This window comes from Delphinus delphis, chromosome 19 (assembly GCF_949987515.2).
Source record: "Delphinus delphis chromosome 19, mDelDel1.2, whole genome shotgun sequence".
Taxonomy (NCBI): Eukaryota; Metazoa; Chordata; class Mammalia; order Artiodactyla; family Delphinidae; genus Delphinus; species Delphinus delphis.
Window position 1 is genome coordinate 14068902 of NC_082701.1, and position 18147 is coordinate 14087048.

At 39.8% G+C, this 18147-nt stretch overlaps 1 protein-coding gene across 8 annotated transcripts in view; it reads left to right on the forward strand.

Moving 5' to 3' along the window:
- The window catches only part of BPTF (bromodomain PHD finger transcription factor), a 140725-nt gene that overhangs the window by 32972 nt on the left and 89606 nt on the right, over nucleotides 1-18147 (forward strand). For 5 of the 8 annotated variants that reach the window (XM_059996866.1, XM_059996874.1, XM_059996873.1 and 2 more), the window contains exons 2-5: nucleotides 619-1441; nucleotides 14335-14558; nucleotides 16566-16769; nucleotides 17325-17513. In XM_059996866.1, coding sequence (XP_059852849.1) covers nucleotides 619-1441; nucleotides 14335-14558; nucleotides 16566-16769; nucleotides 17325-17513 — 1440 coding nt within the window. The remainder of the gene's footprint in view (nucleotides 1-618; nucleotides 1442-14334; nucleotides 14559-16565; nucleotides 16770-17324; nucleotides 17514-18147) is intronic. The other 3 variants (XM_069540073.1, XM_069540075.1, XM_059996877.1) reach the window with 1 other exon arrangement.

The following is an 18147-nucleotide window of genomic DNA, read 5'->3' on the forward strand; positions in this document are numbered from 1 at the left end:
CTGTTTCCTAAGTGAGCCCCGCTCCCCCTTTTTCTCCCAGTATTGGAACCCTGCTTCTCTTCTCTCTTCCTTATTTCTTCTTCCTTTCTGTCTCAGCCCTAACCTTGTGCTTCACTGTGGAACTCCCCATTACATGGCTCTCAGGAAGAACTGGCCAAGGAAAGGGTGCGCTGCACCAGAGAACTTCCTGTCTGATTGCTGAGAGGCATTTCTTAGTGCAGCTGGCACCATGTGAGATCTGTTAACGCCTGTTCTCTTCTTTGGAGATGTCTTTTTCTCATTTATGTTCTTGTCAGATCTTTCACAAATGCACTGTTATTTTTTATCATGGTTACCTGTAAACCAGTTAACCCCTCTAGGTAATTGAGAACTGATTATAATTGTAATTTTTTTTTTACTTCTAGTTTGGGATATAATGGGAACACTTTAAATTTAGATTTTCTATAGACTTAAAGATTAGAGCTAAATCATTGCTTCTTGGTATTATTTTAACTTGACAGTTACTGAAAAAATAGAAGTATGCTTCTCTCTTTTTGGGGCTATATGTCCAAATAGGAAAAACCTTAGTTTGTAGAAATGATGTATTGATTTGTAATTATACCATTTCTTTATTTACAGGTAGGCGAAAACCGAGAGTACATCGGCCTCGTTCTCCAATATTGGAAGAAAAAGACATCCCACCCCTTGAATTTCCCAAGTCCTCTGAGGATTTAATGGTGCCTAACGAGCATATAATGAATGTTATTGCCATTTATGAGGTACTGCGGAACTTTGGTACAGTTTTAAGGTTATCTCCTTTTCGCTTTGAGGACTTTTGTGCAGCTCTGGTGAGTCAAGAGCAGTGCACACTTATGGCGGAGATGCACGTAGTGCTTTTGAAAGCAGTTTTGCGTGAAGAAGACACCTCCAATACTACCTTTGGACCTGCCGATCTGAAAGATAGCGTGAATTCCACGCTGTATTTCATCGATGGCATGACGTGGCCAGAGGTGCTGCGGGTGTACTGTGAGAGTGACAAGGAGTACCATCATGTCCTTCCTTACCAAGAAGCAGAGGACTATCCTTATGGACCAGTAGAGAACAAAATCAAAGTTCTGCAGTTCTTAGTTGATCAGTTTCTTACCACAAACATTGCTCGTGAAGAGTTGATGTCTGAAGGGGTGATCCAGTACGATGACCACTGTAGGGTTTGTCACAAACTCGGGGATTTGCTTTGCTGTGAGACCTGCTCAGCAGTGTACCATTTGGAATGTGTGAAGCCGCCTCTTGAGGAGGTGCCAGAGGATGAGTGGCAGTGTGAAGTCTGTGTAGCACATAAGGTTCCTGGTGTGACTGACTGCGTTGCTGAAATCCAAAAAAACAAACCATATATTCGACATGAACCTATTGGATATGACAGAAGTCGGAGGAAATACTGGTTCTTAAACCGAAGACTCATAATGTGAGTAAATCTGGTCTTAAATTTTTGTATGTATTTAAAATTAAGCCAACTTCCTTCATGATTGATGTAGAGCTGTGCTGCTGATGTGATATAAACCTTGGTGATTTAATAATGAGTTGTATAGTTTAATAATTTCTAACTTGAAAGAATATGTACATTAAAACAGTTTTTAAAATTGTAAGGAAAGAAGGGTGTATGAAAAAAAGCAAAATACACACCATTGTACTCAATGCCTAGGATGGAAAGCAGAACGTTACTTACTAGGTGGGATGCCACATGCCATTGTGGGCCCTTCCCCCGTTAGATTCCCTGCAGCCCACCATGAGGTAATCTGCATCCTAACTTTGGTGTTAGGATTTTCTTGCTTCTCTTTTTAGTTTTACTATATTGGTATATAAAATGGAGCAGCAAGAACAAAGAAACTGTCTAAGGAAAGATCAGTGCTGCCATGATTGGTTGCAGCCTCCCAGGAGAAGCCCAACCTGAGGGTTTTCACGAGATTCTTCCAGGCAGGACAGTGGGAAGGGCGGGAGGAAGTCTGGGGAAGTGAGGGTGCTTGGCAGGGCTGTAGTGTGGACTTGGTTTTGGACATCCTGTAGAAATATGGTCAGAGGGAGTGGGTTACTTTGTATTTTCAGCTTCTAAAGCTTTTCTTTTTTAAATATTTTGTTTATTCATTCATTCATTCGTTTATTTATTTATTTTCTTTTGGCTGCGCTGTGTGACATGTGGGATCTTAGTTCCCCGACTAGGGATCGAACACCCTGTACACCCTGCAGTGGAAGCGCGGTGTCTTGACCACTGGACCACCAGGGAAGTCCTCAGCTTCTAAAGTTTTCAAAGCCTTCTTCAAGCTCTCAGAATTAGGTCAAATCAGAAAATTTGTGGTGAGATGAAATGAAAGAGCAGGCATAGAGAGGAGAGAAGGAACTTCATCAGCACATGGTCAGGCCAAGCCAGGTACAGAGAAGTATCTTAGCCAGGTCCACCCTTAGTTTTTAAAGATGGTACAGAGTAAATAGCGAATTTCAGAATTTTGTACAGTTGTCTTCTTGTAGTGTTGCTGTTGAGAAACCTGAATCCATTCATTGATTCTTTGTATATAACCACTTTGGACTTACCTGGAAACTTGTAGAATCTTCTCTTTGCCTTCAGAGTTTTCTGCAGTTTTCGAGTGATAGGACCTTGTGTGGGTCTGTTTTCATCCATTGTGTGTGTGGTGGGCACTTGCAATCTGACAGTTGAGTCAGTTCTGAGAACTTCCCTTGAGGACTTCCTCCTCTCCTTTTGCCTGTTGTATTTATCTTGAACTATTACTTTATTGAATGTTGGGCTTCCTATTTTGGTCTTCTGATTTTATCTTTTCACTCCAGTTTTCCTCTTTGTCTTCGTCCTCTTTGGAATGTGTGTGTGTGCGCGTGTGTTACTCAATTTTTCTAGATTTCCTTATCTTGGTCTTCAAGCCCTACTATTTATTTTTTATATTCTATCACATTTTTATTTTCTAAGAGCTCTTTTGTTCTTAAAATCATCCTCCTTTTTAAAAAATAAAATCAAATCTTAGTTTTTTGTTTTCTGGAAATAATAATTTCTCTTACTTTCGAGGATGTTATTGATAGTTTTTTCATGTGTTTTTCCCCACAGTGAATGGTCTGTGTTTCTTCCAGGCTGCTTCTTCCTGCTGTGTGTATTGGTCTGTCTCTTCCATCCTCAGATGTCTATTAATCCTTAATTTTCTGCTCCTGATTAGCACTGCGGGATTATACAGCTGATTGGAAGTTCTGAGCAAGTGTGTAGGCCATATCAATTTTGAGCTTAATCGTTGGGTGATTTTCTTAATCTTTTTTCTTGGTGGTCCCTGATGTCACTCACTATCTTTAGTCCTTCCTTCTGAGCTGGTCAGGTGACCCAGAGAGGCCTTCTCTGGTGTTCTGCTTGGAGCATGAGGGTTTGGCTGGCTGGGTGGTGGAGGCGGGCTGCATTTACTATGCACACCGCATTTACTGTGTACATAGCCACTCAGTACCTTGGTTTTCTGTACAGGACCTTTGTTCACACCTGCACCTGGTGTCCCCTGGGCCAGAGAACCTCACTTTTACCTCCTGTAGAGACTAAACCTTTAGTGGCTTGAAGTGGATAGATAGGTGGCCTTGGGATCTGCTCCTAAAACAGCTTTCAAGCACTTCTCTGCTGTCGATACTCCCCTCCTCATTTTGGTGATTGTTGGTTCTCAGCTCCACCCTTTACGTTTCGGATTGGGCTTTCTTGGCTCTGGTTAAAGGCGGTTATCACTTGTCCATTTGCTTTCCTGCTTCCAAAAATTTTTTTGTTGTCTCTCTTATTTTCTCTAATCTTGTAAGTTTAAATCTTTAAAAATATTTCTTTAGTGGTTTTAAGAGGGTTTCAAGAGGGAGCAAACTGAGATGTGTGGATTCAGTCTTTTACCTTAATCCAGAAACTGATATGAGAAACAGTATATGAAGTTTTAAAAGTTTTAAATATACAAAGTATATTTTGTATGATTTGGTTTGGATCAGTTATTTTAAAATTTTGTATAATTTTTTTTGTTTTTTGCCCCCGTATCTCCCAAATATCTGGTTGTGGTGTTTATTGTGCCACCTTTCTCATGTCATGCTATGGAGATGTAGCATGGAAACTTGTGTTGGCGAGGTCAGTACAAATGGAAAGATAACTGGAACCACATTTTGGTTTGAAGTTTAATGCAGTCTTTCATTCTATGTGAAAAGTCAGTGAGACTGCCTTTCAGGGAGCCTGGTGCTTGTGCTCTCTAGATGTTCAGCGCAGCAGTTTACAGACCCTATCCACTCAGTCTCATGTGCCTTCCCGGAAGCTCTCAGAGTCATCAGGATTGCTGTGAACAAATCAGGAAGTAAATGAAATCTATTCTGTGCTCCTGTTCTCCCATTCTTTTGTTCCCTTCCCTATCCTGCCTTTCTTCACCCTTTTTGGATGTTCATTCTCACTGCCTCTCACTTCCTTCCCTGTGCTGCTGTTTTGGGCCCCAGACATCCCAAAGGTGCTTTGTCCACATATAGGTAGGCCTTGACATCTGTAATGTAAGGCTTATCACACAATAATCAATGGTGTAGGCCTTGGTGTTAGGGACCTATAGGTGGAACTAGTTGCTGATGGGTTAGTAATAACAATAGCCAACATCAACATTTATTCAGCACTTAATATATGCTGTACAGTTTTTTTGTTTGTTTTTTTCATATTATATTTACGTAGAAAAAAAGGAAGTTAAAATTTCAACAGCTTTTTTTTTTTTTTAAACAAAAAGTATATCCCCAGCCAGGAAAATGGATAAATCTAGAGAGATCCTCAAGGAGTTTATTAAACTGTCAACTTGCCCTACGGACAGTAACAGATTTAATTTATCATTGGATTGAAAAGTTCATTTTTATTTTTATATAACCTAAATAGTAAATTTGCCTTTTCTCTGAAAATTTTATACACAATTTTATAACCTTCAAAAATGACAATGAAAAATCAAATTATGTTTATAAATTTTTGTTATTTCAGTATATAAGAACCTTTTACTTTCTTTTTGACATTTACGGTTTCACAGTATATATCTTAAATTTGTATGTTTACTTTTTTTTTTGTCTTTATCCAGGCCATTTATTACTAGACAGTTGTCATACAGAGTGGTTAAATATTAAAGCTCTGAAACTAGCCCTGGTTTGCATTCCTGGCCTTGTTAATTACAAGTTCTGTGTCATATTAAAGCACCTGCAACCCTTCTAATCCTGATTTTTTTCACCTATAAAATGAGAATTGTCATGCTTCATGAATTGTGAATGCTTATATGTTTATTTATTTATAAAATTTATTTATTTATTTATTTTTGGCCGCGTTGGGTCTTTGTTGCTGCACACGGGCTTTCTCTAGTTGCGAGGAGCGGGGGCTACTCTTTGTTGCGGTGCGCAAGCTTCTCATTGTGGTGGCTTCTCTTGTTGCAGAACACAGGCTCTAGGCGCGTGGGCCTCAGCAGCTGTGGCAGGTGGGCTTAGCAGCTGTGGCTCGTGGGCTCCAGAGCGCAGGCTCAGCAGTTGTGGCACACAGGCCCAGTTGCTCCACGGCATGTGGGATCCTCCTGGGCCAGGGCTCGAGCCCGTGTCCCCTGCATTGGCACGTGGATTCCCAACCACTGCGCCACCAGGGAAGCCCCTGTATGTTTACTTTAGTAATCAAGACACTATTTGCGAAGTATACCTAGTATTTTTATTATTCTGTTATTTACTTTAACAGCTTTATTGAGTTGGGTTTTTTTTTGTTTTTTTGTTTTTGGCCGCACTGTGCTGCTTGCGGGATCTTAGTTCCCCGACCAGGGATCAAACCTGTGCCCCCTGCAGTGGAAGCACAGGGTCTTAACCCCTGGACCACCAGAGAATTCCCTGAGCTGTTTATTAATTTATGTATTATAAAATTCTATTGTTGTAGATATACAATTCTATAATTTTAGTAAATTAGCACTGAAAGTCCCACATCCCAGGAAACATTTTCTTCTGAGACAAATCCAAGTGGTTGGTTACTCCACATTTCAGTCATTCTGAAAGTGGTCTCATATCTGTTTACAGTTAATCTTAGTCCCATTCTCAGCCTTAGAAAATCACTCTGCTGTTTGTATAAATTTGCTTTTTCTAAACATTTCATATAAAAAGAAACATATAATAATATTATTTTGTATCTCAGTTCTTTCACTTAGAATAATGTGTGCCTTACAGTTTTCTAATAAGCATTTTGTATATACTTTTTTTCATTAACCCATACAACAACCCAGTAATGTGGGTACTATTTTTGTACATTTTATAGATGAAGAACTAAATTCAGAGAAGTTAAATAACTTGCTCTAGGACTTGCCCAAGACTCTATGGCTATTAGGAAGTAGGACCTAGAATTATTTTTTCAGGACCTATTTATAAGAATATTCTCTTTTCTTGTTTCTTCTTTTCTTTTTTTTGACCACACTATGCGGCTTGCAGGATCTTAGTTCCCCGACCAGGGATTGAATCCGGGCCAAGGCAGTGAAAGCGTGGAGTCCTAACCACTGGACCGCCAGGGAACTCCCAAGAATATTTTCAATAGCTAATTTTATACTGTAGTCTAGTTTCCAAGCCATCATCTTGAGAAGTCGGCAATTTGCCTTGTTTTAGCTGTTAAAAGCAATGCTCATAACTGGGGGGAGAAAGATAGTATAATGGTTTTGGCTCTGTTGGGACTGGGTTTTTCTGAGATCTTATAAATTTGAAACACAGGCATTTTTAGAAAATATGACATAAATTAAGTGATGTTTCAAAAAAGTCGTGTTTCTTGATAATTCAATATCAGTATATAAAACAACACTCAGACAAGTAGAAGACCCTTTGAATGTGGTTAAATAGGTGCAAAGCGTTAAAATTACAGGAGTGAAAGGACTTAAGAAGGTACCCATGCATGGATTTGTGGTACATTACCAATGAAATGAAATAATCTACTTTTCTAAATAGAACAAATTCTTTAAATTACATGTTTGTCAGGGAAACTATTCACTTACATTTATTTGCTTTAAAAGCTTTAGTCATAATCTCTCAAACTGCCTTTCTTATTGCGTAATAAAGTACACAGAATTTAATGAAAATCTCAGATGAACAAGTATGATACTTTTTTTCATGTGTTGTGACATTTTGACTATTTTCTTTGTAAAAAGTCAGATACAAAGATTTTTTCAATTTTTTAAAATATTTATTTATTTATTTGGTTGCGCTGGGTCTTAGTTGTGGCTCACCAGCTCCTTAGTTGCAGTACGTGGGCTCCTTATTTGTGGTATGTGAACTCTGAGTTGCAGCATGTGTGTGGGATCTAGTTCCCTGACCTGGGATCGAACCCAGGCCCCCTGCATTTGGAGCACCACCAGGAAAGTCCCTAAATATCATTGTTAATAATACTTGTTCCTTGTGAATAATTTAAGTAAATGTGAGATTTTACATCATTTTAAAATTTAGATCAAAACAATTTCCATTTACGCGCCCCCTTGTGGTAGATGATATGTGGACCACTGATGAAAGTTTTGAAACCATTGTAAATTGCTCAGCTTATGTTATGTGGAGATCTGGTATATGTTTTCCCTGGAAGTCCAGACTTAAAATGATAAATCAGTGGACTTATTGCCCAAGGGGGTTATGTCTAAAACAAAGTCTGGGGCAGTGAACACTTTAATTGTGATACCAATAGTTTATAGAAACTATTTGCCTCTTATTGCTGTTATTTGTTTAATACTCATTTAAAAATATGTTATTTGAATAGGTTAGGGAATAAAAGAAAAGTTCTTAAACATCAGTTTATAGTCTACCTGAGGAACCAAGATACTTACTGAGCAAACAATTTAGAGATCAATTTCAATCTGTTATGTAAGAGGGCCAGTCTTTCTTAAATATTGCTTTCATTCTATCAATCCTTTGCTCTCAAATTGGGACTTCTAGTAAAATAGGAACTGCCAGATTAGACTAGCACTGTTTCCTGTCACTGTCTGTTCTGAATAAAATTACCTTGAACACAGCATTTTAAAACTCTGCATTTTTTCATTTTCCAGATGAACTAATTTATGCTTTTTAACCTGTACAGCTTTCCACCTGCACCTCCACGTTCTAGCCATAAGCCACCTATTTACTTGCTGACTCAGTTGCCATCAGACCTACGCCTGTAATCCTTCTGCCTGTGTCCAGTTCTGCATACCAGCAGCCTCCTGGACAAGTCCACATAGCAGGCACCTCAGATACAACATGTCTAAAACTGCATGCATCACTTGCCCGCATTACCTACCCTTCATTCAGTGTTGCCATCTTAGTAAATGGGATCACCATCCTACTGGCTGCTCAGGCTAGAAACCTGGGAATAGTCTTTTGTCCTATGTTGTTTGTTCTATCTTTTAATTACCTCTTAAATATTGAATCCATTTCTCTCCATTCTCACTGTCAACATCATCTTGATTAGACTAGTTTAGTAGTCTCCAAACTGGTGTATGTGTAACTCCCCAATTCTCTTCTCTGTTCCATAGCTGGATGATTTTTTTTTTTAATATTTATTTATTTATTTTGGCTGCATCAGGTCTTTGTTGTGGCACACGGGATCATTGAGTTGCGGCATGCGAACTCTTAGTTGCAGCATGTGGGATCTAGTTCCCCGACCAGGGATTGAGCCTGGGCCCTCTGCATTGGGAGCGTGGAGTCTTAGCCACTGGACCACCAGGGAAATCCCCATAGCTGGATTATTTTTAAAACAGCCATTCTGATCAGGTCTTTTCCCCCCAAGTTGAACCTTTCAATTACATACTTCCATTTGCTCTTAACAGAAAGTTCACAGATCCCTAATTTTGTGTATTTATTTCTTTTGCTTCCCACCACCCAAAACAAAATCAATAAAAAGCAAACTAAAAACGCGCAAAGCCTTTCGACTAACTTATCCTTCAAGTCAGCCTATTTATGCCATTTCCTAGGGCTTTTTCCCCTGAATTTCTCTCCCTCTTGCACCATGAAACACATCTTTTTTTTTAATACACCCATTAAACTTGTAATTATTTGTTTTAAGGTAAATATCATATACTTCATCAGATGAAGAACATAATAGCAACCCTGCAGATTGCACCCACCACATGCTGTCAGTGTTCGAAGCACTTTATGTGTTTTATCCTCACAACAGCATTTTGATGTAAGTACTGTCACCCCATTTTTCAGAGGGAGAAGTTGAGGCAAGAGAGAGATTAAGTAATTTATCCAGTATCATACAACTAGTAAGTGGCAGAATCAGAATTCAGTCCCAGGCATTGTGACTCCAGAATGTGTGCTTTTAACCTCCTTGGGCTGCCTTTAATCTCTGACTCCTGAACCGCATTAGTTTCCTGTGGCTGCTGTAACAAGGCAAAGTGAGAGATTAATTTTCTCACAGTTCTGGAGGCTAGAAGTAAAAAATCAAGGTGTCAGTGGGCCCACTCCCTCCAAAGGCTCTAGGAAAGAATTCTTTTCTTGCCCTTTACAGCTTCTAGTGCCCCAAGTGTTCCTTGGCTTGCTGGCAGCATAATTCCAATCTCTGCCAACCTCTGTCTCTTCAAGAAAGTCTAGGCCTTTTCTGTCAAGTGCCTCAAAATTCTTCCAGCCTTTTCCCATTTCCAGTTCCTAAGCCACTCCCACGTTTTTAAGTATCTGTTATAGCAGCACTTCCTTTCCCAGTATCAAAATCTGTTTTAGGGGACTTCCCTGGTGGCGCAGTGGTTAAGAATCTGCCTGCCAATGCAGGGGACACGGGTTCGAGCCTGGTCTGGGAAGATCCCATGTGCCGTGGAGCAACTAAGCCTGTGTGCCACAACTACTGAGCCTGCAGTCTAGAGCCCACAAGCCACAACTACTGAGCCTGCGTGCCACAACTACTGAAGGCCGCATGCCACAACTACTGAGCCTGCGCTCTAGAGCCTGCAAGCCACAACTACTGAGCCCTCGTGCCACAGCTACAAAGCCCGCATGCCACAGCTACTGAGCCCACACTCTAGAGCCTGTGAGCCACAACTGCTGAGCCCGCGTGCCACAATTACTGAAGCCCGCATGCCACAACTACTGAGCCTGCGCTCTAGAGCGCGAGCCACAACTGCTGAGCCCGCATGCCACTACTGAGCCCGCGCTCTAGAGCCTGTGGACCACAACTGCTGAGCCCGCGTGCCACAACTACGAAGCCTGCATGCCACAACTACTGAGCCTGTGCTCTAGAGCCTGCGAGCCACAACTACTGAGCCCACGTGCCACAACTACTGAAGCCCTCATGCCACAACTACTGAGCCTGCGCTCTAGAGCCCGCGAGCCACAACAACTGAAGCCCGCGCGCCTAGAGCCCATGCTCCGCAACAAAGAGAAGCCACTGCAGTGAGAAGCCCACGCACCACAATGAAGAGTAGCCCCCGCTTGCCGCAACTAGAGAAAGCCCACGCGCAGCAACAAAGACCCAATGCAGCCAAAAAAATAAGTTAAAAAATTAAATCATAAAAAAAAAGCATGAAATCAAAATCTGTTTTAGTTTCCTAGGGCTGCCATAACAAATTGACCATAAAATGAGTTGTTTAAAGCAACAGGAATTTATTCTCTCGCGATTCTGGCGGCTAGAAGTTTGAAACCAGTGTCAGCAGGATTGTTTCTTTCTGGAGGCTCAGGGAGACTCTGTTCCATGCCTGTCTCCTAGCTTCTGGTGGTTGCTGGCCTTCCTTGGTGTCTCCTGGCTCATAGGCAAAGGCACGTGACTCGAATCTCTGCCTCCATCTTCACATCACCTTCTCCACGTGTCTCTTTGAATCCTCTCCTCCGCTTGTAAGGATAGCAGTCATTTGATTTAGGGCTCACCCTAAATCCAGAATGATTTCATCTCAAGATCCTTAGCTAATTACATCTGCAAAGACCATATTTCCAAGTAAGGTCACATTCTACAGTTTCAGGTGGACATACCTTTTTGTCAACCTACCACACTAGCGTTCCTCACTCTTATTAGTTTCTGTGGGTTTGTTTAGAAATGAAACTCAAAACGTACTGTTAGTCATTAACCTCTTACTTATCTTGGCTAAGTAAAAGCCAAACAGACTTTAAAATGTAGACATATAATCTGTAAGTTTGCTATTAATTGTATTTTTGGCCCATATTTTCATTCCATTCTGTCCTCCCCTGTGACTTCAGGGAAGCCAGGCCAGTTTGGGTGTGCAGAAGGAACGTTGTAGAGACAGAGCTTCTGTAGAAACCAAATTCTAACCCCATAAACAAAGGTACTTACAAATTGATGTATATTCATCTAGGAAAGCAGTTGTCACTTTTACAATTAGAACAGATAATCTTGGTTATATAAACTGTGTAAACGTGCCCAAGTACATCAATATTAAAACTTCTTTGAAAGCATTAGCTGTTATTGTTCACTCAGTTTTGCTACTTTATGCTTTTGATGAATTTATCCTTCTGTAGCTTCAAGAAGAAAATAAATGGTCATTGTTGAGTATTATCTTTGATGAGCAGAATGAAAAATAGAGCTATTTTTACTTTTTATTTTTTTTTAATATATATTTTTGGCTGCATCGGGTCTTAGTTGCGGCATGTGGGATCTTTCGTTGCATCTTGTGGGCTTCTCTCTAGTTGTGGCATGCTGGCTCCAGAGCGCATGGGCTCTGTAGCTGCGGCATGCGGGCTCAGTAGTTGTGGGTGTGGGCTTAGTTGCCCTGCTTCATGTGGGATCTTAGTTCCCCAACCAGGGATTGAACCCATGTCCCTTGCATTGGAAGGCGGATTCTTAACCACTGGACCACCAGGGAAGTCCCCCAATAGAGCTGTTTTTAGAGGGACATTGACAAAACTGTACATTCAGGGGAAGAATATCAGGGTAGTGACAACTGGAAAACATGCTGTATGAGGAATAAAGTATTTGAGCATGTTTGGCCTGAAAAGAAAAAAAACGGGGTAAAATTATAGATGTTGTGAAAGAGTTGATGGACTGTGTGTGGAGGAGGCGTTAGGTTTATTTCAGAGAATTCTAGCAGGCAGAATCAGGATGGATTGGAGGAAACACTAGGTGTGTGTCATCTCTTAAAAGGAAAAAACTTTCTAACAGAGCAGTTCCAATTTAGAATAGACTGCCACCATATAAAGTTGTGAATTCTCTGTTAAGATGAAAATTAAGATTAAAATTAAGTGTTCTCCGTTAAGATGGAAATTATGCAGATGCCAGCATGGGCTAAGTCAGTCAACTGATAAGGACCCTTTTAGTAGCCTGTGAGTTGCTTGGAAAATTGGACAGAATGTCCATTTAATTAAATTTGTTCCCATAGCATCTCACTTTCATGTAGAAATCGTATGCTTATAAATTGTTTTCTACCCCAAAAACGTTTTTATGTAGAATGTTTTTCTTGTTCCATTGAAATTTGTAGATATTTCTGAATCAAGAGGAAAAAAGCAAACAAGGAAAGAATTTGATATCATTAAACAGAGGGAAAATCCTTAAGATTGAAATCTTAGAAAAAAAAGAATTAGGCTGTCCTGTAACTCTTGTGCTCCGTCAAAGCTCACTATGTACTTTTTATTTATTTATTATTTATTTTTGGCGGCATTGGGTCTTTGTTGCTGCGTGGGCTTTCTCTAGTTGAGGCGAGGGTAGGCTACTCTTCGTTGCGGTGCGCGGGCTTCTCATTGCAGTGGCTTCTCTTGTTGCAGAGCTCAGGCTCTAGGCGCATGGGCTTCAGTAGTTGTGGTACGTGGGCTCAGTAGTTGTGGCTCGTGGGCTCTAGAATGAAGGCTCAGTACTTGTGGCACATGGGCTCAGCCACTCCACGGCATTTGGGATCTTCCCGAACTAGGGCTCGAACCCGTGTCCCCTGCATTGGCAGGCGGATTCTTAACCACTGTGCCACCAGGGAAGCCCCCTATTAATCTTTTTATTTAGAGGATTCTGACATCTTTAACATTTTAAATTGGAGTAGACGATTGTTCTCACTCAGTCATAAAAAGTCAGTAGAAATACCCACTGTAGAGTGAAATCTAGAGCAGCTTAAAAAAATGATTTTCAGAAATTTTTGTAAAAAGCTTCTAACAGAAATATATTAATATCATATGTCAGCAGATGCTGATTTGAAAGAGGGAAAACAGGAACCCTTTATTAATCTCTTTAAAATTTTTGATAATTTTGATATCCTTTTATTTATCCATGATTTAATATATCCCTTCTTTGTTCAGAATTATTGAATGTCTCATTCCTGGAATTCTGCTACATTTTAATTTATTTACTACCTTACTAGTAACAATAATATTTTCTATTTATTGATCGCTAATGATGTTTTCCAGGCACTATGATAGATGCCTTATTATAATACCTTTATTTACCGTATAGTATCTTACAGTGTCCCTCAAGACAGGTACTGTTGTCCTCATTTTACCAGTGAGGTGAATAAAATGTCTCAGAGGCTCAGAGGAGTTGTGTCTTGTCCCCGTTCACATATCTCATTTAAAGCCATATCTTTCTTAAAGTGCTCTTCTTTCAGCTTTGTGAGTTTGCCTTTGAGCAGACAGGAATGTTAGACTCTTTCTTGTTAGGTACCTCACACATACTCCTGAATTCTTCTGAATGAGAGAAGAACTAAGTCACATATGTTTCTTGAAGTCTGGTCCTAGACATTAATTTGCCTTGTGTTTTTAGTTATTAGTGTTGAAGTCTCCACCTCCATTACAAGTGACTGGCATCTTTAGAGAGATTTAAGCAGGAAAAGAAGCTGCTGTGCTCTTCTTCTCTCCAGTTTGAGCTTTGATTGTCCGTTAAGAAAGAGGGATGAGGCATTGTTACTTGATTGAGATGACTCCTTCAGGGACCAGAATTTAGCAGAGCATTTACACCATTTGGATGGAAATGTTTCTAAACTATACTGTAATGTGAACCTGCTCTGTACCTGCCAAGTACTGAACATAGTTTAAATACTTCTGGTTATTCTGCTCCTCGCATCGTTACAGTGATGATCTTAAAGTTGATTGAAGTGTAACCAAGACTGTCCTCCACCAAGTACTCACACGCTCTGAATTTTAAGGTCATGTTTCTGCATGTCATGTTTTTAGATATCTTTCTTTGCTGCTATACTAATTCCTCTCTTCCCACTACTACAAGCAAATTATTTTATCCTAAGCTGCTATGGGCTAGGAAATCAAAATAATTAGAGGTTCAAATAAAATGAGTACCTTGAGTTTGAATGAGACTTGATAGGATCCCTTATGAGCAAATATACTGAGCTTTAGTGCACAATCTTTGTGTGTTTTAACTTCCACTGGATAGATAAAATTGTCAGGTAAGTGCCATTTTGTCTAACATCAAAGTGTTTTTGTGCTTTTTTTAAACAGAGAAGAAGACACGGAAAATGAAAATGAAAAGAAAATTTGGTACTACAGCACAAAGGTCCAGCTTGCAGAATTAATTGACTGTCTAGACAAAGATTACTGGGAAGCAGAACTCTGCAAAATCCTAGAAGAAATGCGTGAAGAAATCCACCGGCACATGGACATAACTGAAGACCTGACCAATAAGGCTCGGGGCAGTAATAAATCCTTTCTGGCGGCAGCTAATGGTGAGAGGGAAATTTCTTATTTTACTTTTTGTTACATTTCCTGGTATGAAATCACTACAAAATACGAAAATATATTAAAATTTTCAAGTATGATTATTTTAATTCTCTATATTTCATTTTCTCAAGAGGAACTTGTTCATCCTAACATAAATTGGGGATCCTGTGCATTTTAGTGTTTTGTACCTTGCCTTGCTCATTACTAATGTTCCCCAAATTATATTTGTTTCTTTCTTTAATTCAAGAATTTTATTAATAAACCTTTTAGGGAGTCCTATTTTTAATTATGAGAAATGGTATTCCTTTAAAATTTACTCTTTGCTTTCTTTTTTTCTAATAAACTTTTAATTTTAGAATAATTTTAGAGTTACAGAAAAGTTGCTAAGATAACACAGAGGGTTTCACGTACGCTGCAGCATGCTTCCCCTATTGTAACATCTTTTTTTTTTTTTTTTTTTTGCGGTACGCGGGCCTCTCACTGCTGTGGCCTCTCCCGCTGCGGAGCATAGGCTCCGGACGCGCAGGCTCAGCGGCCATGGCCCACGGGCCCAGCCGCCCCGCGGCATGTGAGATCTTCCCAGACCAGGGCACGAACCCGTGTCCCCTGCATCGGCAGGCGGACTCTCAACCAATGCACCACCAGGGAAGCCCGTGGGGGCCACTGTTCATCACGGTGCGTGGGCCTCTCACTATCGCGGCCTCTCTTGTTCCGGAGCACAGGCTCCAGACGCGCAGGCTCAGTAGTTGTGGCTCACGGGCCTAGTTGCTCCGCGGCATGTGGGATCCTCCCAGACCAGGGCTCGAACCTGTGTCCCCTGCATTAGCAGGCAGATTCTCAACCACTACGCCACCAGGGAAGCCCCAGATCATGACTTCTAAATCTCATTCTCCTGGGGTTCCCTGGTGGCACAGTGGTTGGGAGTCTGCCAGCCGATGCAGGGGACGTGGGTTCGTGCCCCAGTCCGGGAAGATCCCACGTGCTGTGGAGCAGCTGGACCCGTGAGCCATGGCCGCTGACCCTGTGCGTCCGGAGCCTATGCTCTGCAGCGGGAGAAGCCACAGCAGTGAGAGGCCCGCGTACCGCAAAAAAATAAAAAATAAAATAAAATCTCATTCTCCAATTAAAAAAAGAATCAAGACTCCTTGAGAATTCTAGGGCTGGGGCAAAGAAAATACAAGGTGAGTCTGGAACATCTTGCAGTGCTGGAAAGTGAGGAAGCACAGAAGGAAGGAAGGTGGGAAGGAAGTGTGTTTAAAGGTTACAGGACTCATGTGTTTAAAGGATACAGGACTTACCTGGAAAAGCTCCCAATGGCCAAAAGCTGGACCGATTTGAGCAACAAAGTAAAAATGATAGTATTGGATCATAACCCAAAGAACATTATTAATATACAGGAGTCTATGCTGATATAACTTGTGGTCTGCACCCATGCCGTAGTATCACTCCACCCTAGTTGAAAGAAAATTAGAGCCATTAGGGATTTAGTGACTTCCAGAAGGTTATGGGACTTCAGAGAGAAATGTTTCCAAATGGGCCTCTGTTTTCTCATTTTACAGTGGAGACCCGAAGATTTAGTAGCCTACCCCCAGGCTCACGTAGTTAATTCAGGTCAGATCTGTGCTAGGTCCTGGGTCTCTAGGTTTTTGTTACTGTACCACACTGCCCAGACTGTGGGTCTGTGTCAGCTTAACAGATTTTCTCCTATGGCAGAGGATATCACAGTAATCTATATCAATCTCAATTTTAAAAGATAGACTAATTTTTCTTTCTTTTTTTAAAAAGAAATTAGAGCCTATATTATCATGTATTTTCTAGAAGTGAAGATAACCAAATCGATTTGAGTTCTCTAAACATCAAAATGTTACTGGTAATCTTGATCCTTATTTCATCGTTCTTAATGCTTTTAGCAAATTTATCTTTAATAACTTGTATTGAAACTCTTAAGTGGCATTTGTAGTACTTTTATACTTGGTATATATGGAAACATAATTTTATTTGTTTTATTATAGAAGAAATTTTGGAATCTATAAGAGCCAAAAAAGGAGACATTGATATTGTTAAAAGTCCAGAAGAAATAGAAAAGGAGAAGAATGAGACTGAGAATAATAACTCCAAAGATGCTGAGAAAAGCAGAGAGGAGTTTGAAGACCAGAGTCTTGAAAAAGACAGTGATGACAAAACACCAGATGATCCTGAGCAAGGAAAATCTGAGGGTAAAAACATTATTTGGTTAAAAAGAAATATTTCATCAGTGTTACTTACGAAAACTCCAGTTTTACTTGCAAAATGAAAATGAGTCTTTTTTATTGCAAACAACTATTTAATTTTACATTTCTGAAGAGATTAGGATACCCTTCCTCCATATATAACATGTACAGTCATTGTAATGAGTTTTATATATTGGTGGATTTACTATAATGTTATACCCATATCTCTATTTATACTTCTTAATAAGGTGCCATTTCCCTATAAGATTTTTTGGTGAAAATCACTGTTTTTATACCAGAATATACACTTTTGTATGTGATATAATACGTTCCTTTTTATGTTAACTACTTAAACATTCTTAATATATCAAATATTCTTAAATACCCTTTGGATTACCTGCTGCAAAATTATCCCAGAATCTAATTGCTTCAAAATGGCCATCGAATAGAAGCCAGGTTTTTTGGTGATCATTCATTTTTAGTAGTTGACTGAATGTGGCCATTTGTCCTAAAGCAATTTTAAAGGATATCTTTAAAGTTTTGTTGTGCATTTTACTGTAGAGCCAACAGAAGTTGGGGATAAAGGTAACTCTGTGTCAGCAAATCTTGGCGACAACACAACAAATGCTTCTTCAGAAGAGACTAGTCCCTCTGAAGGGAGGAGTCCCGTGGGGTGTCTCTCAGAAACCCATGATAGCAGCAACATGGCAGAGAAGAAGGTGGCATCTGAGCTCCCCCAGGATGTGCCAGGTACAGAGGGCAGTGTATCAATGCCTCTGTAATGGGGGGGAAATCCTTCCCTTTAGTAGTAAAAGCTGAATGTCACCTAAAACTTTAAAGTATGTGTTCATTCATGCTGCTTGCTTACATAAGTGCCATCCCTGATTGCTAAGTTGTCACCTAACATTTGGAGTTTGACAGATGTTCTTGCATTTAGTGCTTGAAACTCATCATAATCTTCATGCTTTTTAAAGTTCATTTAGCTGTTTTTGTCTAATAGACTTATTTTTATATTTTATCACCAGACCATAGTGGCAGATATTTTGGTTTTAAGTACTCACATACTAATGGCTCAGTGTTGAATGATTTGACCATTCCAATTCTGTATGTACTAACAGATTAATTTTATGTTTGCATGTGGTCATGTAAGTTTTTTTTTTAACAACATCTCAAACCATAATGTTACAATAGAAAACCATTGTCACAATATATTTTGACATGAAAATGTAAATTAACCAGTAATAAATTTTAAGCTTTTTAAAATTAAATTCAAAATAAGTTATATCACACCAAGAATGTTATTATGCCTTTCCTTTTGCCTTTTTTAAAAATGAAAAAAAATTTTTTTATTATAGGAGCTGTGTGTATATTTTTGAAAAACAAA